The 25,675-nt window shown below is 45.7% G+C and overlaps 1 protein-coding gene across 1 annotated transcript in view; it reads right to left on the reverse strand.

The window, feature by feature from the left end:
• The window catches only part of TAOK1 (TAO kinase 1), a 1,754,180-nt gene that overhangs the window by 1,068,110 nt on the left and 660,395 nt on the right, over window positions 1–25,675 (reverse strand). The window contains exon 7 of the mRNA XM_069615276.1: window positions 23,681–23,794. Coding sequence (XP_069471377.1) covers window positions 23,681–23,794 — 114 coding nt within the window. The remainder of the gene's footprint in view (window positions 1–23,680; window positions 23,795–25,675) is intronic.

Consider the following 25,675-nt stretch of genomic DNA (forward strand, 5'->3'; position numbering starts at 1 on the left):
AATCTGGCCTTGGTGGACGCTTGGAGGGAGACCCAGGGGAGTGAGAAAGGATACACATTTTATTCATATGCACATAGGACCCACTCACAAATTGACTATATATGGGTGTCCACCTCACTGTTGGGGAACACCACAGAGATCACACTTGGGCCCATTGCAATCTCGGACCACGCTCCCATCGCCCTGACGATAACCAGAGCAGGGGGTTCGCCGGGTCTGTGGAAATGGCGATATCCGTCTCCGCTTTTCGAAAACCCTATATTAACTAAGGAAATAGAGCAGGAACTCGAAGACTTTGCGGAGAACAATCCTGAGGGTGATACCTCACCACAAATATGGTGGGATGCCCCAAAAGCCACGATAAGAGGGAAAATTATTGCAATAAAGGCGAGAAGAGAAAGAATTATGGCTAGAGGAAGAACAACTGGGCAAAAAACTCAGAGGTGGTGGCACAAATGGCTGTGAAAGATACACCGGCAATAGCAATGGTGGTCCGAACGGTGGGAAGTCAGCTGACACTTTACAGACCAAGGCGGCAGAACGGAATCTTCCCCGCCTACACCAAACGTTTTATGTCAAAGCGAACAAATCTTACCGCCTCCAAGCTAGATTACTGAGAAAGGAGGACAAAACTATTTTAAGAATTAAGGGAGAGTGAGGCAAGGCACACACCAGCAATCAAGAGGTAGAAAGGGAATTTCACCAATACTATACTGCTCTTTATTCTTCCAACAACCCAGACCCGAACGCACAAAAGTCATACTTAGATGAACTGACCCCATACTTAGATGAACTGACCCTTCAGGCCTTATCACGGGGGAGCGGGATCAATTGGAAGAGGACATAACAACGGATGAAGTTAGGAAGGCAATCACTTCCCTGTCTCTGAATAAAGCTCCTAGCCCGGACTGCTATGTGGCCGAATTTTATAAGCGCCATAAAGAATTCCTGATCCCCCACCTCACCAAATTATTTAATCACATTGGCTCCTCTGGTAGCTTACCCAGGTCTATGGACGAGGCCAAGGTCATCCTCATACGAAAGAAGGGTAAAGACCCGGAGGAGTGTGGCTCGTACCGTCCAATAGCGCTTATAAACGTGGACGCCAAGATCCATACTAAGATTTTGGCGACCAGGACAGACACAATCATGCCCAAATTAATATTATCCGATCAAGCGGGCTTCATTAAAGGCCGGCAGACGGCGGACAATGTCAGGAGAGTGACCCAGCTACTCGAGAAAATGCAGCTGAAGGCTCCTCCTCCTAGTAGTCGATGCTGAAAAGGCCATCGATCGAGTGGAGTGGGGATTCTTCTTTGCTACAATGGCTAAGATGGGTTTCGGTCCAAAATATATTGCCCGGCGGGGGGTGCCAGCTATCAAACCCCGAGACTCCGCCTGGCTATCAACGGTCAAATATCAGCCCCGGTGAGGGTAGAGAAGGGCACAAAACAGGGATGCCCACTATCCCCAATGCTCTATGCACTCCATCTGGAACCGTTCCTGGAGGCGATAAGAATGGCCGGGAACATAAGAGGTATACCATTTGGGGGACACGTTCACAGAGTGGCCGCCCTGAGATATACCTACCAGCGGCATGCGAGGAACTAGACAGATTTGGACAAGTAGCCGGTCTGAAAGTAAACACTAACAAGTCAGAGATCCTAAGTCTCAATCTGCAAATGTCCTCAGAGCAATATATCAAAGAGACATATGCCTTCGGGTGGGCAAGCAAGAGTATAAAGTACTTGGGGGTCCTCCTCACCAAAACCATAGGAGAATTATATCTGGCAAACTATCCACCACTACTCAAGAAGCTTAAATCAAAGCTAATCGACTGGGGTCCTCTACATATCTCATGGGAGGGGCGGATCAACATCCTAAAGATGGTGGTCCTACCACAGCTACTGTACCATTTTGTGGCCCTCCCGGTAGAGGTCCTGCACCCCTTTTTCAAAGCCCTGCAGAAAGCCACAACCCGCTTTGTCTGGTATCCTAAGCGCCCCAGAGTACCCGCAGCCCTAATGAGAACACCTACCTCTCGGGCGGCATGGGAGAGCCAGACTTGGCAGCTCAAATAAGGGTTATCATGGATTGGCAGAAGGATGACCAGGATAAACCATGGAGACCTATGGATAGGGCGGTCGGGGCTGAGTAATTGGAGGGAATGTTGTGGAAACCAAGGACAGATCGGTCACCCCAAATGTACATTAGTAAAATCACCTCAACCACAGGAGAAGCATGGGACACGGCAGACTCACAGGTGCATCTTACCTCCTTGCTCACCCCTTATTTGAAAACCCACAATTCACCCAAGGCTGCAAAACGGTAACATTTGACAACTGGTATCTAGGGGGTTGCCGGATGGTTCTAGACATGTATGGTGGGGACAAGGTCAAAGAGTTTGAACAACGTAAAACGGCATTTGGCCTGGAGGAGACAGATACGGTTACATACAGCTGAGGCATTGGCTATCCCACCCTCTTACCCCCATTTGAAAAATATCTGGACACGCATGCAGGGGATAAGGGTCTGAGGGCCGAAATATATAAATACATCAAGGAGGGGGAAACCCTGCCAAATAGATCATATATGAAGAAATGGGAAACAGAAACAGGTACCGCTATTGATGAGCGGGAGTGGCTATATTTATGGGCCCAGATACCGAAATTAACCAAGTCCCTCAAGATCCGAGAGTCCTGGCTAAAGCTGATGTTCCAGTGGCATCTAATCCCGGTCAAGCTGAAAAGGATGTTTCCTCAGATCACCCAAGCATGCTGGAGGGAGTGTGGTGGAACGGGTACATGGGCTCACATATGGAAGGAATGTCCGAAACTGGATATGTTTTGGGGCCACATCCAACAGGCCATAGAGCGAGTCTTCGGAACCATGGGCTGTGGAAACAGGGGGCTCAATATGAAAGGTCTAAACCGAACCCTGCTTGACATCCCCTCAAAAACTGGCTGCAAGCTGCATGTCATAATGATGATTTCTGCGGCAATGGTGTAGGCGCGAAGGTGAAAAAAGAAGGACCCCCCCACAAGAACACAAGTGGGTCACAAAAATCTGGTCGTTGGTTGCCATGGAATGGCTCACATACTCAATACAAGGTCAACACATGCAATTTGCAACCGATTGGGCGGCCCTTTCTGGCTTATCTAAAGGAGGGCACGCGGAGAGCATGGTGCCCTAAAACTAGGTCACTAGTGGAAATCATCGACCCCCAAGAAGATGCTGAGCTATGAAAAGGAGGCTATGCAGATGCAACCAAGAGCAAATATATCCAAGGACATCAGGGCCCGACTGACGTTCATCAGAGAGGGAAAAGGCCAGCAGTGGAATCCTGAAATCTGGGGGAGGCGGGGAGGGAGGTTTTCTGTTGACTTTCTGTTGATTACCTGTTTAAATGAAAAAAGTCAATAAAAACAAGTTGAAAAAAGAAAGGTTCTTCCTACACGTTTATGAACAACGATTTCACAAGCCAGTGTTTAAAGCTTTAAAATAAAAAAGACAAACAGATTAAATCTGTACATCAATTGGTATGCTGGTACTTATATACTTCCTTTGATGATAGAGCGAATGAAGCAACAACAATTCCCAGTTTGCGTAACTCCCTCCTATAATATTTGGTTTTTAAAAATTGTCATGTTTGGTAATGGGATTTGTGTACTTTTCAGGTCAGTTTAAAAAAATGAGATTATTTAAGTTCACGAATAGAAAGTGTTCCAATGCAGAAATAGCCTAACAACTCAAAATTGCCTGTCTGTAACCTTTCTAAAGTGTCAGCCCTTTAGAGTGATTTCCTTCTCTCAGGGTATCAGATTAAAAAGAGCCTCACTCGTGGTTTCACTGGATATAGTGTTGCCTCCACCATAATAGTGAGCATAGATATATTGCACACCACAGGCACTTGTTCTTTTGATCTCTAGTGACAACACTATTTAAAAACCATGTACCACTTCAAATCTCAGTCTTTCCGGAAACAGACACCTTCCTGATAGTTTCTAATCTGCATCCACTATCCATGCTATGATATGTGAAGTGTTCTCCTTCCTTTGAATTGGTCTCCTCTATCCATCCTTGAGCACTATTGCATTCTAGGAGGCAGCTAATGTGAGTTCTCAGTCTACTCTGGAGGGGGTCCCGCAAAAATGTCCTTTGCCAAGGCCCCAAAAGTGCTTATGATGGCCCTGGGTTGACCCAAACCCCGATTGACCGGACCTTGTAAACCCTTGGCTTCGATAGGAATACCAGGTATTAAACACCCCACGTTGAACATAGTGTTTAATAGTAATCAGAAAAGAGGAAGCGTATAAGCGCACATCGTTAGTCCACGCTAAAATCAACAATTCTTCAAGTGTCTACTACAATAGAGTTCAAAGGGTTTTTCAGTGCTCTCTGTCAGACCTGGACTACAAAGTCAAGGATTCTAGTAGACCAATATTCCTCAAAAGACTGAAGAAAGGACCTGGTCACATGATTGGGCACTAGTGCCAGATAAAATTCATTGACAGTATAACAACTAAAGTGTTTGAGGTGGAATTATGAATCCATTCTACGTTTATTTCACAAGAGAGAAGACATGCATTACTTACCGTAATAGCATTTCTGATGATTGTATCCGCTTATATTTACATGCTGTGCATATAGTCCAACATCTAGTGGTAACCACAGTACTGCATCTTGTCTTTTGCGGATCGAAAGGGTACCTCGACATGTGCGTGCCTGTAACACTATCCCTAACGTGACGTGTAGTGTACCCAAAATCCCTCACGCATTGAGGTCCGTCCGATTGTAATTTTTCTGCTGTGAGGGAGTCTTAGGACTATCGTGAAGGAGTACAGAAAGACAAGAAGTGGTAAGATGTCTATGTTCCTTCCATCCGATGGGGGAGGAAGGGTGGGCGCATGTGAATCTAAGCAGATACAATCATCAGAAATGCTAATACGTTAAGTAACCATTCTATGTTTATTTCACAAGAGAAAAAGAATATTCTTGTAGGTTTGACACCAATTTTTTTTTGTATATAATAAAAGTTTTCAATAGTGTGTGAATTGATGCACAAAAAACGTGATTCACACAATTGAAAATTGTATACAAAAAAAGTATTGTGTCACAACTACAAGAATACCCTTTGTTTTCTTTTATTAGTAATCTGACCTAAAGATGTCAAGGTATTGTGCTCTTTCTTTGCTATTTCTAGCACTTTTTCCACCCTAGGTTTAACTGCACACGTAAGAGACTGTAGTTAGTGAGGGTTTAATTTTCGTTTTAATGTACTGAAGCAATGGTATAGACTGATTGGCAACTTTGTTCTTGTTTAAAATATTATCCATAACGTTTGTGTCCTCAACAGACTCTTGGGTTTGGATTTTAACCTCATTAGTGCCAAGGACGAGGTATCTTGTCCTTGGAATTCCCTCCCTGTTGCCAAGGACGATACCTCGTGCTTTTCGGCACTTTGTTTTGTGTGATCCCTGCAAAGCAGGGATCACACAAAAATGTAATCCAACCCCCGGGCTATGTGAGGGGGAGGTCCCCCCCCTCACTGCCAGGGGGCTGGATTACCTTCCGTTTCACATCGGCCATTTCGGGCTGCTGCAGTGAAAATAGCAGGCGAGTGTTCACCTTTCTCCCCCTCGATCTCCGGCTGTATTTCAAGCCGGAGATGGTGGGAGGCGTCGTTGGAAAGGGGTGATTCTCCCCTTTTCAACACCCTTTGTGACAGCATTGCTGCCCGCGGATAGGGCGCAGGGCCCTCGATGTGCAGGCAGCAATGCCCACTAGACACCAGGGATACGTTTGTGACGTGGGGGGAGAAGGACGCTGCTTACAGTAAGTAGCCCTCTCCCCCCACCAGCCTCCAAAGCATGGGGGCACATATGTGCACAACCCTAGGGGCAGATGGCTGATCATCTGCCCCCAGGGAAGGGGGCAACAAAACAAAAAATGAAATAGAATGGGGATGGGGAGTGGTGGTGGGTGGGACCCGGGATTTCCCCCCTCGGAAAGGGTGGTGGCCCTGCCCCTCCCACACCAAGTGGAAAGGGGGGGGGGACAGTTACTAAACTTGCCTTGGCGCAGAGGGGCACATTGGTGTGCCAATCTGGCCCCGGGCTGCCCAAACCTTACTGCCCCACCCACTGGGGGCCTGCCCCACAATTTATGGGGGCCCTCTCCCCCACCCCAAATGGAGGGGGGTGTACCTCACACAGCCGTTTGTAGGAGGCCCAGTGAGGCCTGCATGAGGTGCCCCCGCCACCCATTTGGGGTGAGGGGAGAGAGGGCCCCCAAAAATTGTGGGACAGGTCCCCCAGTGGGTGGGGCAGTAAGGTTTCGGCACCCCGGGGCCAGATTGGCACACCAATGTGCCCCTCTGGGCCAAGGGGAGTTGGGTTACCGAAGGAAAAAAGTGAAAATGGTGGAACGCATTTTAGGGGGGGCTGTGGGGCACCCCAAAGGGACGGGGAATTTTCTAATGGGACGGGCGGTGACCCCCCCACCCGCAATGGAGTGGGTGCCATGTCATGCAGCCCTCGCTGGGAGCAGATATCTGCTCCTAGGAAGGGACGCCTGAACCCAGGGAGGAGTGCAGGACACCCCCCCCCCCTTACATGCCCCCAGGAAGATTTTGCTGGTGTGACCGTAGGTAACATGTTTTTTGTTTTGTTTACAGCTTTTTCTACGCGAGCAGCTGCAACATTATGTGAGTACTGTTTTTTTATTATTCTATGGATAGGACCCACTATCAGTGGGGTGGGTGAGATTGGGGCTGGATTGTTGGTGGTGTGGGTGGGAATGGGCCGTCTGAGCAGATATGTTGGTGGGCTGGGACACAATTGCAGGGGCAGGCCACAAATTGCCCCCTATGCCAGCATAACTGGGCTCCAGCAAAGTCGGTGGTAATATCCCTGGCCTTGGGCACCCTTCTCCCATGTGGGTCTTTCCCGGGGGTTCTGGGTAATAAATTCTGGGCCGATTTGTGTGTAAGTCAGACCACTGTGGATTCCCACGGGTGTCCTCTTTTGGGAAATGCATGGGGTTCCCCATTTTCCTTGCTGGCTTCAACACCCTAGGCCCAAATCTGTAGGTTGCCCACATGAACAAAATGGGCTGTGCCGAAAGGCTTGGGGTTACCAGTGGGTTACCCTTTTCCTTTTGCGCCCCCGGTAGGTGCTCTCACACATGTGAGGACGTGGGAAGGTAGGCCATGTGTTGTTGGCGGTGGGTTTCGGTGGGTGGCCAGAGCGAAATGTCTGAGAATTGTCTTCATTTCCAGCCAATTTCAGAGATCTTTCCCTGTGTCCACTCACCGAAACACGTCGCCAACAACAGAGGTCATTCCTTCTCGCGTTCCCACAGGTGTCCCGACAAAATCGGTACCTCACATGTGTGGGTGCACCTACTGGGGGCGCAAAATGAAAAGGGTAACCGGCTGGTAACCCCAAGCCTTTCGCCACAGCACATTTTGTTCATGTGGGCAACCTACAGATTTGGGCCTAGGGTGTCGAAGCCAGCAAGGAAAACAGGGTACCCCATGCATTTCCCAAAAGAGGACACCGTGGGAATCCACAGAGGTCTGACTTGCGTAAATCGGCCCAGAACGTACTACCCAGAACCCCCGGCAAAGTCCAAATTTGGGGGTAAAAAATTCAATTTCCAGACATTTCACTCTGCTCACCCACCGAAACATGCCGCCAACAACAGATGTCATACCTTCCCGCGTTCCCACAGGCATCCCAACGAAAACGGTACCTCACATGTGTGGGTTCACCAATCTAGCCGCAAAGGGAAAAGGCTAACCCACTGGTAACCACAAAAGGGTTTGGGGAGATAACCTACAGATGTGGGCCTAGGGTGTCCAATCCCCAAGGAAAACTGGGAACCCCATGCATTTCTAAAAAGAGGACACCTGTGGGAATACGCAGAGGGCCGACTTGCGCGAAGCGGACCAGAATGTTTTACCCAGAACCCCTGACAAAGTGAAAAATGTGGGGGGTTTTTGGCACATTTCGGACTTTGCGGGGGTGTCTGGGTAATAAATTCTGGGCCGATTTGCGCAAATCATACCTCTGGGGATTCCCACGGGTGACCTCTTTTCGGAAATGCATGGGGTTCCCTGTTTTCCTTGGTGGCTTGGACACCAGAGGCCCATATCTGTATGGTGTGCCTGTCTAGAGAGTGTGTGAAATTCAGGTGTCAAAACAGACTTGGGGTTACCTGTGTTTTAGGCTTTCCCCTTGGCGCCAAGGTAGGTGCACCCACACATGTGAGGTACCGTTTTCATCGGGACACCTGTGAGAACGCAGGAAGGTATAACATTTGTTGTGTTTGTGTGGTTTTCATAACGTTTTGACCCATTTGCTGGTGCCCTTTGTCACACAACCCTTTCATTTCCCAAATGTGCCCTACATTTAGTCGCTGCTTTAGGCACCATACACTTTTGTAACCTGCACAAGTCACCTACCCTGGAAAAAGACTGCCTGTGCTCTTTCAAAAAATGTATGCTTGCCGCTCCTCACCACATTGGTTTTCCTGATATACACATGCTAAGTGCGTCTGTTCAGGCCATAAGCATAAAACTCCTGTGTACCATGGCTCAGTGTTTGGCTTGTGATATTGCTTGTTTTGTAAAACACTACAAAAATTGTGTGCTTTCCTAACTGCAAGAGTCAGGGGAATGTAGCGGAGCATTCCTTTTCTCAAAATTCATAGAAGCCATTGCCGTACCAAGCCAACCATGTCCACCACATACCTTTTTTTTCGGTCACTTTCCCGCTTTTCCCCGAATCTATGGCATTTTCCCCTACCTAGTTGTTGCCTGAACTACATAAATCACCCCTTCCTAAACTTGGAATTTTGTCTACTTTTCAGAAATATAAGCCTTTCTGTCCTCCAATTTGGCTTTCCTACCCTTTTCTTCCATTCCGTCCATGCATGTCCAATTGGCAAAAATGGCCAAAATCGCTTACCTCTCACAAAACGGTTGATAAACATATCAAAATAATTTTCTTTTCGTTTCCACTCAACCTTTTCCTGAAAACCAGGAAATTGGGGAATTCAGCACAGCAAACCATTTGTTCCTAGCTCTTACGAGGAAAAAACCACAGGCTTCTTTGTACATAATTTTATTGGCATTTTTTGAAAAAAAACACATTTTCTCCCTTTTTGCTTATTTTCTCTCACCCCCCTACAGCAACCTAGGATTCCTGGGTGGCGTTACGACCGCCTACATGGGGGGGGGGGGGGGGGAGGGGCCAAATTTGGCCGAGATATCTCATGTAACAGAAAAGTTACAAGGCATTGAATGGCCACATACCCAAATCACCAAAAAAGGCGTTGGCACTGGGGGGAAATACCCATGGCAGATAAAGGGTTATTAAGCAGATTATTCAATAAAAGATGGTTGTCAATTAGAGATGTGGATCCTGGTTCAGAGGTGATTTCGGGAAACTGTAAAATACTAACATGTGGGTCATCCAAGTCATAGTAGATAGGACCACTAGGATCATCAAACCATGTCTCCTGGTCATCACCACCCTGATCTTGGTCATGATTATCTTGACGATCTTGGAATATGTCATGTTGTGGTTGCTCAGTTACATAAATGATGCTATGAGGAGGCAATGTGTGTAACAAATGAGCATTTGCTGGTGGTTCTCCTTCTGATAGTATAGACTTATCTTACTGGGTAGCGTTCCATAAATTCGACAAAGGAGGAAACCTTGTCCATCATCTCCTCAAAATACTCCCTGGACCATGAACCTGTTCTGGGAGTTTCTGAAAGTTGAAAAACAATAGCGACTGGATTAACAATGCTTTTTATGTTTGCAGAGACTGGGATAAAGGAGAGAAAGCTTTAGGATACGCCAGCGTTTTTTGTGTAAAAGGTGTTATTGAAGAACTTGTACGAGATATAGAAGCTAGGGTGTCTCTGAAGGGTGCCTGATAAGTTCATTTGTTTTCTCCTGTGTTAATAGCAGGTTTTTGTTTTCGACAGTTGTTTCGACGGACGCAAAACATGTTCCATCAAAGGTTTTTGCACAGCAATCCACGCCTGTGTTTCTTTACTGCCATGCTCTGGACGCACCAGTGCAAGCACAGCAGGCTTATGACGCATGGAGTGAGAAGGCCTCAAATTGCCTTCTGTTGCCATGTGGCCTTTTTCAAAGAATGGCTAGAGGATGTGCATTAAGATGATTGTGCCCCCCATGAAGTGTGCGCTTAAGTGTATCTTTGTCGCCAGGTGTCCCCATAGCAGTGTGCTGGGCCTGTGGACTGACAGCGGGAGACTTGACACCTATTGAAAGCCTTCGGCATCCGAAACTGAGCCGTAGCTGTCTTGGTCTTCCTCATCTGATGCGAAAGTTACCGGTTCTAGACTCGGCCTGCATGGAGGAGTCTGCCCACCAATTAGTATGTCTTTCTTGGTGCCCCTTGGGCCAAAAGAGCTTACACGATGCATAACTTCTCTCTGGATGGTCAAGGGGGAGAAATTGGTTACACAATATGTGTCTTTGCACGTGAACTTCCTATTGGACAACAGAAAGAACTTCAACGGAGTTCTTTCAATTTGTACATGTAAAAGATAAGACAATCAGATCAATATAATAGAAAGAGGAAGTGAGAAATATATTTTCTTAGAGAAATTAATGATTTACAGTCCCCCCCCCACTCAACCTACTGCAAGAGCCGAAACCTGGTGTAGGCCGGAGCCAGTCGTCAAAACGTGGAAGAAATCGAAGTCTTCAGTAGATGGTATTGAATATCGCTTGGCAAAACGTGTGTTGAGGGTACGTCTGTCTAAAGACGCGAGAAAGTTCCCAATTAACCTCCTCAACAATATCAAACTAGTGAAAGCTACGAACTCTGCGTAAAACTGACTGACCACAATGGCGGAAAAAATCATCCAAGGGACCTTGATGTGTGAAGGACCATGGGTATAGTCAAACTCGGGACAGTATTACAAACACGCCAGTCGACATCCCTTTTTGAACTTCGAAAAAAAGTCATGCAATACTCTGCAACGAACACAAGATGTCCGCCTATGCAGAGCAGGTAATTCTAAGCAGATCCGCAAGCCTCAGATATATATACATATATAGGATAGATTACTCACCGTAGTCGTATTTCTTATGCTTGTATCTGCTTAGATTCACATGCTATGCATAGGCCTACATCTAGTGGAAGCTGCAGAGTATTACAGTTGTTATCGAAACTCAAAAAGGGTCGTCCATAGGGCGTGCCAGTAATACTATCCCTAGTGTGACATCCGCTGTACCCATGGTCTTTCACGCATCAAGGTCCCTCTGATTGTTTTGTTCTTACATGAGGTTGCATGAAGTGTAGTGCGAGTACAGTGGTATCCAAGCAGATATAGGCAGAAAAGCTCATAACATCTATGCACCTTCTCTCAGGGGTGGGCGCATGTGAATCTAAGCAGATAAAAGCATCAGAAATACAATTACGGTGAGTAATGTATCCCTTCTAAGGCTTGTGGAATCTGCTTAGATCACATGCTATGCATAGATTAGCGAGCAGTGTCAGGAGAAAATGGTGGGTCATGAGAAGTAGTAGTGGCAAATAGATGTTTTAGAACCGCTTGTGCCACCTGTTTATCTGTCCTGGAATGTGTGTCAAAGCAGTAGTGCTGAGTGAAAGTGTGTACTGAGCTCTATGTAGCTGCTTTGCTAATGCCGTCTACGGGTACATTTGCAATAAAAGCCAGAGTAGCTCCTGTGCTCAGAGTATGGAATGAGCTCTTGGCGTGAAAGGCAGTGTTGTATTTGATAATGAATAGCATAGTTGTACGTCTACAATCCATCTGGAGATAGCATTCTTGGAAATGCGGTCCCACTCTCTGCCTGTTGCTATAGAGACAAACAGTTGATCTGTCGTTCTAATCGGTCTGGTCTTGTCTACGTAGTAGAGGACTGCTCTCCTCACATCTAGTGTGTGAAGTTTTAACTCAGCTGAGCTAGTCGGTCTCTGAAAGAAAGCTGGAAGCTCAATAGATTGGTTCACGTGGAATTTAGAAATGAATTTAGGGGAGTACCTAGGATGAGTACGTAAAACCAATTTATCTTTATGTACGATAAAGAAAGGGTCCTGCACTGACAATGCTTGCAATTCACCAACTCTTCTTATGGAAGTAATAGCCACTAAGAAGGCAGTCTTGTATGTCAGGCATTTAAAGCTTGACTTATGCATAGGCTCGAATGGGAGCCCATGAGCTTTGCTAGTATTACTTTGAGATCCCATCCTGGCAGGGGATTGGAAATTGGAGGGTGGAGCCTCTTTACTCCCTCCATAAATGCCTTAATGACCGGCACTTTCCACCACAACACTTTACTTTGAGAGGTGGTATAGGCTGATAAAGCTGCCAGGTGGACCTTTATAGAGTTGAATACTAACCCTGAATCTAACAAGTGGCGTAAAGAATTTAGAATGCGTGAAGGAGTACATTCTACAGAGTTTATTTTTTTTGACTGGCACCAAATTACAAATGTTCTCCACTTGTCGATATAGCAGTGTCTAGTGTTTGGTTTTCATGCCTCCTTGAGGATACCCATACACCGCTCTGGTAGATTAAGGTGTTCGAACTCTATGACTTCAAGAGCCATGCTGCCAAGTTCATTGAATGTGGCTGAGGATGTACCACTGTTCCCCCGTGTTGGGTTAACAGGTTGGTTAGGTACGGGAGCTTGATGGGATCGCACATCACCAGTTTGTGCATATGCGGATACCATGGTTGTCTCGCCCACATAGTGTCATGATTCCTGCCCCTCGTGTCCCCAGCCCTCCAAGATGTCAGGCTGGAGCCAGGCCACAATCACCTACATGGTCCTCTCCATCCCTCCAAAGAGCCACTTGGAGTCAGACTTTGTGCTTGTGGCACCAGACTCACTCACTGCCATAGGATAACATTGGTGATTGGACTTGTAGTGCATTGATGGGGACAAGATGGATGCCCCCACATATTTCGGTTCCCAGAACTGCAAGTGCGGTCTAGTCTTTTGGGTGTGGTTCAGCCCAGAGGCACCTGGGGTACCCAGAGACTATTTAAGCCACACCCAGGCTGAGAAACATGCTTTGCGTTTTCTGCACCTGCAGCGTGACACTCACCGTGTTCGGATCGGTCTCCAGTAGGCCTGCATCTTTCTTCTGCGCTCAGCTCCTTCAAGAACAAGAACACTGTTAGGAAAAGCCTTAGCTTGCGGCGCTTCTGCCCATCAGTCATCGCTCCTTCTGTTCTGCGGGCATCTTCGGCGGTGTCATTCCCATCCCGGAACGCCGCTTCCTAAGGAAAAGAGAAAAGAACGGAAAAAAAGGCATTAGTAAGCATTCTAAAAATCTTCACTTATTTTTAAATACTGAACGAGCTTCAAACGCTTACCTGAATCCCAGCCGCTCTGGGGGAACTCTGGCTCCGGAACTGCTCATCCATCTGCAAAAGGGAAAAGACACTCCAGGTTAGCGTGGAAACATCTAGAGGCGCTGCATACCGCACTTACCCACCGCATTGTTTCTTCATAACCGGCACCCACGCTGAAAACGTCGCGGCACCTAAAAGACAAAGAAAAAGAACTCAGTTCGATGCAAATACGAAAGGGGTGCATCGCGCTCTCACTCACCTTCATTGGTACTCATCTCAGCAGCACGCTGCCATCTCCGGATGCCGGCCATCATCTAAGGAAGGAAAGGAACAAAGTTAGAGAACTGTTCAAAAGACTCATTATACTTACCTGTCGGACTCTTGCCAGTGAAGCAACTAGGCAGCGACGAGCCCGCATCAATCAAAGTGTCCCTGCGCTGAAGCCAGGACGGAGAGCACACTATCCAAGAAAACAAGGTGAGCTGTGGATCAAAGGGAAGGGTTGGACCCCGGGGAAGAAGGGGGTTCAAGCACACAGAGGCAATAGGGGGTTAAACTCTACCAATCCTGTGTTTCAGGCCCAGTCTCCAGTCGAATAGCCTCCAGGGAAGGGTTCAAGGTCGTAAGAGGTCATAACAGGCTGAGTGACGTCCCCGTGGATACCAGGTGAGCGAAACACATAGGAGCAACTAGGAGGAGCATCATCTGTTCTCTGTGCGTCTTGTTCACAATCCTGCTCATTATTGGAGTCGGGGGTAAAGTGCAAGCCCAATTCCCTGACCAGTTCATCCATAGGGAGTTCCCCTTGGAGTCTGGCTGGGGCAACCTGGACGCGAAGTCTGGGCACTGCTGGTTTTCTTTTGTAGCAAACAAGTCTAGTGTGGGATAACTCCATTGAGAGAAGATGTGGTCTACGACGCTTGATTTTAGTTGCCACTCGTGTTCCTCTGGTAGGGGATCTCTGCTCAGAGAGTCCGCTAGAGTGTGGAGTACCCCTGGAACGTGTTCGGAGGATAGGGATATCCCCCGATTGAGTGCCCACCTCCATATTTTTTGAGCCAACTTGGATAGACTTGCAGTGTGTGCCCCCCTGTTTGTTGATCTAGAACATGGCAGTTGTGCTGTCTGTTAGAATTAGAACCGACTGGTTTGTCAGTTGCATCTCGAACGCCTGAAGTGCTGTGAGTACTGCCAGTAGTTCCAGCAGGTTGATATGGTTCTATGCAATGACCTGTGTCCACAGACCGTGTGCTGAAGGTAATGAGCCCCTGACCCGGAAAGTGACATGTCTGTCGTGACAACCGCTTGCGCCTCCGGATCGTGGAAGGGTTTTCCCTTTAACAGATTTTCTTTCGACCACCAGCATAGGTTTTGTACCAGTGTTGGCAAAACGACCACTAGATCGTCCCACTGACCACTTGCCCGAGACCATTGTTTCGCCAACCACTCCTGCATTGGTTGCATGCGCAGAAGTGCGTGGGGCACTAGATAAATGCACAATGCCATCATGACTAGTAATCGCATTGCTTTGCGTATGCTTATCTGGAGACTGGCTTGATACTGGTGTATTTGCTGAAGCATGTTTTACACTCTTTCCATGGACGGAAAGGCTGAGCCTGTTTGGGTATCTAATACAGCTTTTAGGAACTGTTTCGATGTATTTGGTACAAGACGTGACTTTCTCGTTTATCGAGAAGCCCAATTGGTAGATAAGATTTATGGTTCTTTGCGTGTTTAGTTTGCAAAGATGGGGAGTTTCTCCTGTGATCAGCCAGTAGTCTAGGTAGGGGTACACTGGGATTGCCTCCCTGCGCAGGTGCGTTGCCACCACCGCCAGTACCTTGGTGAATACCCTTGGAGCCGAGGCTATTCCGAAGGGTAGCACCTTGAACTGGTTTGCTACTTTGAACCGTAAGAGTCTTCAGTGCGCTGGGAGCATTGAAATATGAAAATAAGTATCTTTCATATACAATGTTGCCATGTAATCCCCCCGCTTTAGCAGAGGGATTACTCCTTGTAGCGTAGTCATGTGGAACTTCTCTGGCTTGACATATTTGTTTGCAGGGCGCAAGTCTAATACTGGGCACATTGTCAGATCTTTCTTTGGTACAAGGAAGTATGTTGAAAAGATAACCTCGTTTACCTTGTTGGACGGCACGATCTTGATGGTGAGGAGTAGCGTATCGACTTCTTCTATCAAGATGAGTTGTTCCTCTCTTGACGTCTTGGTCTGCCGCGGGGGGGAGTTTTGATGGTGTTTCTAGGAGCTCCACACAATAACCTCCCACTACTGTTGATAACACCCACTTGTCTGTGGTTATGCCTTTCCATGCGTGGATGAAGTTTGAAACATGTCCCCCGAGTGGGGAAGCAAGGGAGGGGACCTGTAGCAGGCCGTCGCTTGTGAGGCGTTCCTCCACCTCTACCAGTGGAGGGTCTCCCTCGGCTGCGACCTCTGCGCTGGCCTCTAGGATAACCATGGGACGCTTGACCCTGGTTGTGATTCCAAGATGTATTCTGGCTTTGTCCGTAACCGGAGCCTCTTCGATTATGGCGGCGAAAATGATTTCTCCCCCTTTGTCCGGTCAGTTTATTAGTAAGTTGACCAAGGAACATGAGTGTTTCATACTTGTCCTTGGCTGACTTCAGAGCATCCTCCACTGCTTTGCCAAATAAAACATTAGGTTCTATTGGCATATTGAGAAAAGTTACCTGAGCCTCTAGTTGAAAACCGGACTGTCGAAGCCAGGCCTGTCGCTTGAGGATAGTGCCCTCTGCAATGACGCGTCCAGCATTATCTGCAGTGTCAAGGTTATTTTTAAGCAGACTATTGGCAGTGGCTCTGATTTCGGCTGCGACAAGGTCAAATTTAGATTTCAGAGGTTCTGGAGCAGAGTCAGCTAGGGCAGTAACTTCGTCCCATTTAGCACAGTCGTCGCTTGCCAACAGTGTGGAATTGTTGGCAATTATTGCTTGGTAAACTGCAGAAGTAGCTACTTTCCTAACTAAGGTGTACAGCTTCTTGCTCTCTGACTGGTGGAGCTTCGGAGGATGCCAAGTGTGTACCAGCTCTCTTCTGGGTAGTTGTGACCACCAGTGAATCTGGCCTCAGCGGTCCTCTTGTATACAAGGGATCAGATGGGGCCGGGCGCAATAGCTTCTCTATTCTTGGGTTAACTACCCTTGTTTGATTGGGCATTTCAAGTGAAGGCTGGCGGACTTCAAAATGGGTATAAACTGGGTGGCAGCTTTCTTGTCCCCCGGGATGTTGGACAAAATCCTTGTCCTGCTGAGTCTCTTGAGTCTCAATGCCGAAAGTGCTCAGCTGCTTTGACCAAAAATGTCATTAAACAGGGGATGATTATCCACTGGGGAATCAGGTAACACGGAGTCCTGTGAAACTGGAGAGTCCATAGCATAGAGCTCTGACTCATCGTCATCATTGTTATCCCCCTCATCCTCTACGTCATAGTACTGATCATCCTCTTGATATTCTTCTGTGTCTGCATGTATATCATTAAGATCTGCAAGGGTGCAAGACTTTTTGGCAGTAGACAGATCATAAGGATCAGAAGAGATGAGAAATCTCTTAGCTGATGGCTAGGATGATTGACAGGGCTGAGAAGTAGAAGCCTGATCAGTGGGGTGGTGTATTTTGTAAACTCTCAAAGGCTTGCTGGTGCTCTTCAATGAAGTCAGCAAAGAAAGTCATTCTGGACATTACTCTATGTCCTGAGTTGATCATTTGGCTGAGCTGGGGATAATGCCAGGGTAAGGAACAGCAGGTGTAGGCAGGCCCTTATTATGTAGGGCTTCACTTAAAGGGCCCTCACTATCCTCCTGTAGGGTTTCATCAATCTCCTGTACAGTCTCTCTGGCAGGGATAGCTCCCTCACTATGAGGTTTGTCCTTAAGGGACTTGTACTTGTCCTGGTGGGACTTATCCTTGTCCTTTTGCTCATCTTAAGGATCATAGCTCAGAGGATGATTTCTTTGAACTAGAAGTAGTTTTCGCTGACACAGGTCGAGTTTCGGCGCTGGGAAAGGCCTTTGCCGCGTCCTTTGACGTTCAGTAGTCGGGAGGGGCTTTGCCACGTCTTTCAACTTTCGGCATTGAAAACCCGCCATACCACCAGGCTGCTGGAGAGGCTGCGGGGACATTGGAATGCTATTCCACCTCCTGTGGACTTGCCCGAAGTCAGTCAGATTCTGGAGGGAAGTCTTGGAGCAGATCAGACTCATCACCAGCCTAACGATTCCGTGGCTTGCTGGGCGACACGGGCAAGGGATAATTTCCGATGACAGGTAGGCTGGCGGACCTCTGCACGCACCTACTTACAGCAGCCAAAATTTCAATTGCTAGGCTGTGGAAACTCCCGGAGGGCCCAGCAATCCCAATGTGGTGGACAAAGTGTTGGGACACTGCCGCAGCTGAGAAGATCACTGTTCTTCGTTTTGGCAACAGGAGCAAGTTTTACAGCATTTGGTCCCTCTTCTTAGACCACGTGCACAAATTCCCCAGGATATCCAGACAGCCATCATCCCTCCGTTGGCTGAAAAAGTTCAACAAGACCCCGCAGAAGTTGGCAGCAGCAGCCCGACCCACCGCCATCCCTAGAGCCAGTCTGTTCCCTGAAACATTATCCCAAGTCTGCAGCAGCTCCTCCCCTGGCACTTTGCGGAGACACTCCGCGCCCCCCCCCACCCTGGACAAGTTTACCTCAGTTGAGGTTGTTTTAATTTAAGTTCAATGTTTCCTACCTATATGATGACATGAATACTGTATGAAGCAGGTATTGTTGATAAATGCCAATAAAAAGTCTTGTTGAAAAAAAAATATGTATTTTTTTTTTAGGGACAGGTCTGTAAACCTTGTCCTGTATGCCAAGAGGCGTTGGCGGTGTTGAAGGCGGCTTAGAAAATAGCACAGATTTACTTGGCGCTGCCTTCGACTTCGGTGTCGACAGGTCAACAAAGTTGTTGCGGTCTTAGACACCAAGTTTATTTAGGAGGAACCAAAGAAGGACTCTTCTCGTTGGGTCGAGAACTTTCTCGACGTAATGCCGGGTTTGTGCACAGCTTGTAAGTTGTAACCTTCGACTTCCCTTTGTCATTGTTCGGAGCAACCAGGGCATGGGCTTTTGTGCGGTTCTTTCGAGGGGTGAGGCTGCATTCTCAAAAAATATGCATCATCTCTGACCGAAATGCATCCCACTTTACAGGGGAGTCAGACTTCATCAGGCATCTGATTACCTCTGTAGAGAATCACTTGAAGAGGAAGGAGACCCTTCTTTGAGGAAGATGAAGAATGCCGCGATCGACTCTTCGCTCGGGACCTCTGAGCTTTTTCATGCCGGGAAGAGTCTCTATACTCGCCAGACTTATTTCTGCCACTTCGAAGAAGACTTCGAAGTTAACTTCCCCACCGCCAGTTTACTTCTATGTTCCTTGAGAGCTTTCTCTGTCATGGCTGGACAGGACCCACAGTCATCGGTACGGTTCCCGGAGCCCAGACACCACAGGCAGGCACAGAGAGGATATCTGTGATAGACATCTTCAATCCGCAGTCGAGGCATTTTTTTTTTTAAAACCCGACATTGGTGTCGAAGAAGTACAAGAAAACATTTTTCTTATGAAAAACGGAAGCACGCCGTAATTACTCGAAGCGTAAGCTCGGAAAAACTGAACTAAAGCCAACGGCCTGCATGCGCTATTTATGCTGAAGACGTCGGCGAGGGACAACAACGCGACAACACCGCATACAGTGCCCTCTATCAAGAATTTTGTTTGCCGAAGCAGCGAAGCTGGGGAGAAATATTATCCTAAGATGTGGAATACATGGGAGGACACATTCGAAACACAGGTACCGGGATACACGTGAAACGAGGGAGGCCACCGAAACTAGATACAAGTAGTAGAACGTGTGAAAGGCAGGAAGTTATCCCTCCCAGTTAAACCAGCATTAACTAGAGATTCAAAGAAATCAAAGAACGTGACAAAAAAGGCCAGTTGGGGAACAGAGTGAAAGTGGATAGAGAACCCTGGGAAAGAGAGAATATCACCAGATCTAGTAATTAAAGAGTGGTGAGAAAAGTCCTGACACAGTGTTCCATGTGTTGTGAATCAAGACTGTCAAGTGAAAATAAATAGGAGGGAAAAAAGCCAATAGGAAGAATCCAGGAGAGGGGAAACTCCTAATGTAAGTAAAACGGTTCCATATAATAATGTCGACACAAAAATCTCGCCATGCAAAAATATCGCCGAAAAATGGGCGTTTTTTGTGGCGACATTATTGCATGGAACATGCGGGGGACACCCCCGCAACCCCCAAACTTTTTTTTTCTTTTTTCCATTTTTTTTTTGCCCCCGTCCCCATATATTTATTTATTTATTTATTTATTTATTTGTAACGCGCCGAAGCTCGCAAGCATCAGGGCGCGACAAGGACACAAGGACGAAGAAGAACGGGACAACACATAGAGAGCATAGAGAGGGAGGAAGCAGAACGATGGCAAATAGAAGCGGTGTGGAGGTTGTCTAATTATATGAAGAGAAAGGTCTTCAATTGTTTCCTAAAGCGTTGGAGGTTGTTTTCCAATCTGAGGCTGCAAGGCAGTTTGTTCCAGTGGAAAGTCGCCAGGTTCGGAAAAGCTCGGCCGAGACCAGTGGCTTTACCTGGAGGGCTGGGATTGATCAATCCTTGTTTTGCAGATCTCAAGCTACGGCTCGGCTCATACCAGCTGAATTTATTCTTAAGGTATGCAGGTGCCGTGCCATATAGGCATCGGTGGGTTAGGATCAGTGATTTAAACTTGATCCGTTCCTTTACAGCCAACCAATGAAGATCTTTTCTGTCCTTGGTGATGTGTTCACGTTTGGATTTATTAGTGATGGACCTAACAGCATTATTCTGGATAATCTGACATTGTTTCAGGCAGTTGTTGCTGGCGCCGAGCATTAACGCGTTCCCATAATCTAAGCGGGATAGTATGGTGGCTCTCCCTATCGTGGTGCTGTTCTTGGTATTAAGAAAAGGTCTTATCTGACATAGAAGCCTTTGGTAGTATTGACAGTTTCGCTTTAAATAAGCGGTTTGGGCTTCTGCGCCTAAGGAGGATTGTAAGTAAATACCTAGTGTTTTAACCTTATTAGATACCTTAATGGTAGAATCTTTTATAGTGAATGTGGAGTAATCCGAACCAAGATTGTTTAAGGCTTTAGCGCTTCCGAAGGTCATGAGTTCCGTTTTGGAGCTATTAAGACACATCCAGTGTGCAATCATCCAGTTTTCGATGATGTCGTAAATAGCCGATAGCTTCTCGTTATCTGCGTGATGGTCTCCGCTCAGCTCTAGAATGAGCTGTGTATCGTCAGCGAAGTTGGTGAAAAAAATTCCGAGCTGAGATAAAAGAGTACAAAGGCAGCGGATATATAAGTTGAAGAGCAAGGGTGAGAAACTGGCTCCCTGGGGGACGCCGCAATCTACAGGTTTGGGAGAGGTGGAATGACCTGCCCAATTGATTTTTGAGTTCCTGTCATCTAAAAATGAAGACACCCAATCTTCATATATATGGTCACCCAAATAATATCGGCACTACATTTTCCCGGCGATATTTACGGCGACCATATATATGGCGATATTATTACCTGATAACAGTAAAAGTATACAAAACCTAAGAAAGGTTGAATCTCAAGAAACTGAAAGGCATAAACTTAAATGATTGAGACAGAATATATCCGGGAGAGACATTCTAAACAAGCCAGTGAAAAGAATATAAAATCCACAAACACTTGGAACTATGAGAGTTCCTGAAGGAAACGCCAAGAGAGTATCTGAGAAGAGCCGTATAAGGAGTATAGTTTTAACCAGAGACATTTGTATCTCAAGCCTAAAAGGAAACAACAAAAATGCTAAGCAATAGCCATGAGAAAGAAAAACGCCATAAAGGGAAATTACCAGGAGATGAGACATTCTTTTGGCCTTCTTTAGTTATTCAGTGGTGGGGTCAGATAGAGTTGGCTTTGGACTGAGTGCATTTATTTTGCAATTCCCGACGACAAACATAACTTTTTTCAGACAGGGAAAACTACATATCAGTAGGGATTGCTGGGCCTTTTCTTTATCATTTCATTAAAAGAAAGTCAACATTTCCAAAATGTGTCTGACTCCTCCTTCCGACCCGCCACAGTAGCCAGTCTGTAAAGGCTAGTGGGGACAAAGGAAATTAGCCAGGAATTCCCTATTGGTCCAAGCAGATCGGAGGTCGAGTGCACCCCTCCCACTCTGAAGGCCATTACCATCACACTGGTTACAGGAGGAGTTCAGAAGCTCTAGGGAATCTGCCATCCTGGGAAGGATCAAGAGATTAAAAGGCAGGTCAGGGTAAATGGTTCTCATCATGGGCAGCATACATGTAAAGGAATCGTGGTGCCATGGGTTGAGATGACAGGCAATAGGAGACGATACTGGGGGGAGATCGACATTGGTCACACCAATGAAATACACCCAATATCAAATTTAAATTAAGGAACACTAAGCATCTTATTCTAGAATCAGACATACAAATCAATGGCTTCATCCCTAGGTCATCTCTGAACCAGACTATGGAAAAACTATGCCATCAGGCCTCATAGAAAGGTTGCTTAGCTATAATGAAATCTGCATAAAATGCAGCATCATAACATGCCTCAAGAAAACACTGTTTCAATTACATCAGCCCAGTACGCATTAATCTGCAATTGTTTGTGACAGAACCAAAATCCATATTTGAAGATGGGTCAGAGTAACCTCCAAGGTCTTCCATCCGATTTGCCCACAATGCACAGCTTACAAATGCAATTTATACTGGGGTTGGGGAGTGGGTGGGTGTACACACTTTCACAATAAATAATTCCTGTTTAGGAACTGCCATTTCCAAGAAACATCAAGCATTGAACCAATACTCCTTTGAGAACACCTCAAAGATCTGGTATAACCTCACGTTTCCCCACTACCACTTCACTCTGCACGTCTCTATTAAAACAATACTTAATGGTTTGGTTCAAGAAGTAACTCAACCTACAATTTTTTCTGCACTTAGACTTACTCCATTCTGCTGCTGCAAGCACAGCACTTTGTCTGCACTACCACTGTTTATTGCCTCCATTATCTGTTTGATTGTATTTATTATTATTTCTCTGTTCTCATCTGCACCGCACATTCCACTCTCCCCCTTCCGTGCACTTTTTCCCCTTTCCTTTTCCCATGCACTTGTGCGTTCTCAATGTCACTGGGCCTAGTAAGATCGCGGTTGTGTTTGTCCCTGTTCCCCTCCCTTGCCTTGTTGCGCGCTGCATCACTTTTTGTTTGAGCGTGATATAAATAAACAATTGTGTCCTACCATATACCATGTAGAGGCCCTGGGAACCACTTCTAATGGCTAAATACCCATAGAGTACTAGACTTGATGTAGCTGGCGAGTTTCTCACACTAATCTCTGTCTGCCTATGCACCCAACTGGCCCTAACTTATGGCATCATTCTGGTTCTTTCCTGCCACCCACCTTGCCTCAATATTGCTCTACTCTTTTGCTGGCATTCAACCCAGAGTGTTTGACCCGCTCAAATACTTATGGTGCTGACGCTAGAGTCCCATTCAGCCAAATATGTCGCTGGCTTACCCGCTTTTCCTTCTTAGATTGTTTCTTGATGCCTTAATGTTCATACCCTCCAGGTCACCTTTGATCGGGAAAACAATCCCATTTTTCCCCATTTATTATTCAATCTTTCCTGCATCCTCCCTAGAATACAGCTAGCATAACCCACTGAATCTTCCTCATCTAATCCAGCAAAAGCTTCGGCTTCACTACTTATATATGCCCGCACTTGGATGACCTCTCCCAGAGATCTAAACGCGCACTAAAATTGTGAAAGAGCCTCTAGTTTGATGTATTTTCATTTTCAGTGCACTCCTTAATGCTATGTGTCCAACCTAGTAATCCTGCAATACTTCAGACTTGCATCCTAGCTCTTAATAGGGATCGTTAAGTTATGCTTAATTGTACAGCACTGTTCAGTTTTACACAATTTTCTGCACCGTTTTTATCAGGGATACATATGGACAGCTTAATTTCCCTTTCTGATTACTACTTTGGTTCAATATTGACGTGGATAAAACATTGCTAACATCTGGGTCCCAATTTGTGCTTAATAAAACTATAAAAATCAATACATAAGGCTTGGTTAAAATGTTGCTTTAGGAGTTGGGAGAGTGACACCATTTTAAAGCATATGTAGCAAGAGCATAACTTAGAAAACGTCTCTTACCAATATGGTGTACCCACAAAAGAATTGGCAGGAGATGCTATAGAAGCAGATCCAAAGTCTGCAAGCTTGACTTGTCCTGGCTCCGTCAGCAGGATATTTCCAGCTTTGATATCTCTAAACAGAAAAAGGAGACATGTTTTGTACAATTCTAGTTAACATATATAGCACCACTTTAAACTTCTAAAAATACCTACACATATTTCTATTATGATTTGTAATAGGTGCATGAACACAGTGCATGGCATGGGATAATTTTGATTAAGAATACATATGTACTTTGGCCATACCCTATTAGTATCTCCTTTAGATGCATTCTATTATCAACACCATTAGGTTCAAATGATTTGCATCTTACTATGGATGCTTGCATAATGCTTTACACTGATTAAAAGGCATTTAAAAAAGGCGAAGAGAGGGATGAGGTGGAGGATGAACTGTTGCCCAAGCGTATTCCTCAAGTGTACAGGGTGTTCCAGAGCGTTTAAGGATGTTGCTCTTCAGTGTGTAGGCTCCCCTCTGTGTATTGCAGGCCATTTCCCACCTTTGTGTGTTTCTCTCCTCAGTGCATATGATCGACCCCTTCAATGTACACTGTTCTCAGTTTAATTTTTCCCCTTCTTGACATACAAATTCCTTCTGTGTGTACAAGTCCGACCTTAGTATACAATATTTTGCTTTCACTTTTAGTGCATGAAAAAGAAGGATTGGGAGAAGAGGGAACATTTCTACAAATAAATTACCTAAAAATCACTATTTCTATTCTTACATTATGGCCATCATTAAATTATCAAATTAATTATACAATTAGAATAACTCGTAACATTTAGTTATTAGGGACCAAATACAATAGTCTTAAGTCTACTCTGACTTGTCTTACTCCATACATTGAAATTAAGAGTTTAAAAGATGATCGATATACATTAAAATTTGGACAAACAAAAAACGAGTACCATGCTAGAAAGCCAACTTGCTAGTTTCTCGGCAGACTCATCGGATGTCAAATTATACCAAGCTACCACTCCCACAATATCCAGCAGTACAACCTTAACTTCAGATAAAACTTCTAACCCTACTATGATTTATTTCAGAGGGATAACCTTGTATCAATAGACTGTAGGGTATTGTATCAAATATCCCTCATTGCAGATTTTTTTTTTACATTTTAAAAGTTGGATACAGACAGCACTTATGATGCAGCTGCAGATAGATGTATACTTGCAGCTGCGCAAAAGTGCATGTTATCAGATCTGATTTAGGAGTATATGTTACTTAAGGCATGTACTAGGGTCAATTGCTGACAGCATAAGAGACTTTTCACATTTTGTTCTCGATTTTTTCAAGCATTAAAATACATTTTTATTTGAAGAGAGGGCTGTACGTCTAAAAGGAAGAATTTGATCTATGCAGACTTTTGGCAGCAAACTGAAATTGAGTTGCCCCTGGTTACAGAAACTTCATCATATTAGTTGGTAGTTACTTAGATACTTCCAAAAGTTCTTTATTTCACCTTAAATTGAATTGCCAAACAGTTCTCAATTTATACTCCTTGCGCCTTGTTCCTTTTTTTTTTTTTTTAAACCAGTTCAATTCCATAACAGACTTGAAAAAATAACGATCTTTAGAATTGTAAACTGCTGTTGATTTTCAAAGGAGTATGGTCCAAATGTTAAGGCTCTCTGACGCACAAATAGGTTAAATCCAAATGCAAAAATAATTATATCATTTGCATATAACAGGATTTCTATATGAGAATAACATTTGAGAATTGGGGGACTAGATTTTCTCAATTGTTGGGGTAGATCAGATAAATATAAAGATCAATTGCAGATCCAAAATAAAGCCTTGCCGCAGGTCATTGGCGGTCCTAATTTATTTGTTGTTGATCATGATCATGCGCTGGCAAATCTAACTGTACCCTAACCTAGGTATTCAAATATAACTCAATTATGATGTTAAATAGATGATCGGGAAAGCCCACCTTTCACAAAATTTATC

Source organism: Ambystoma mexicanum, chromosome 9 (genome assembly GCF_040938575.1).
Source record: "Ambystoma mexicanum isolate Mex_15411 chromosome 9, UKY_AmexF1_1, whole genome shotgun sequence".
In the NCBI taxonomy this organism is placed as follows: Eukaryota; Metazoa; Chordata; class Amphibia; order Caudata; family Ambystomatidae; genus Ambystoma; species Ambystoma mexicanum.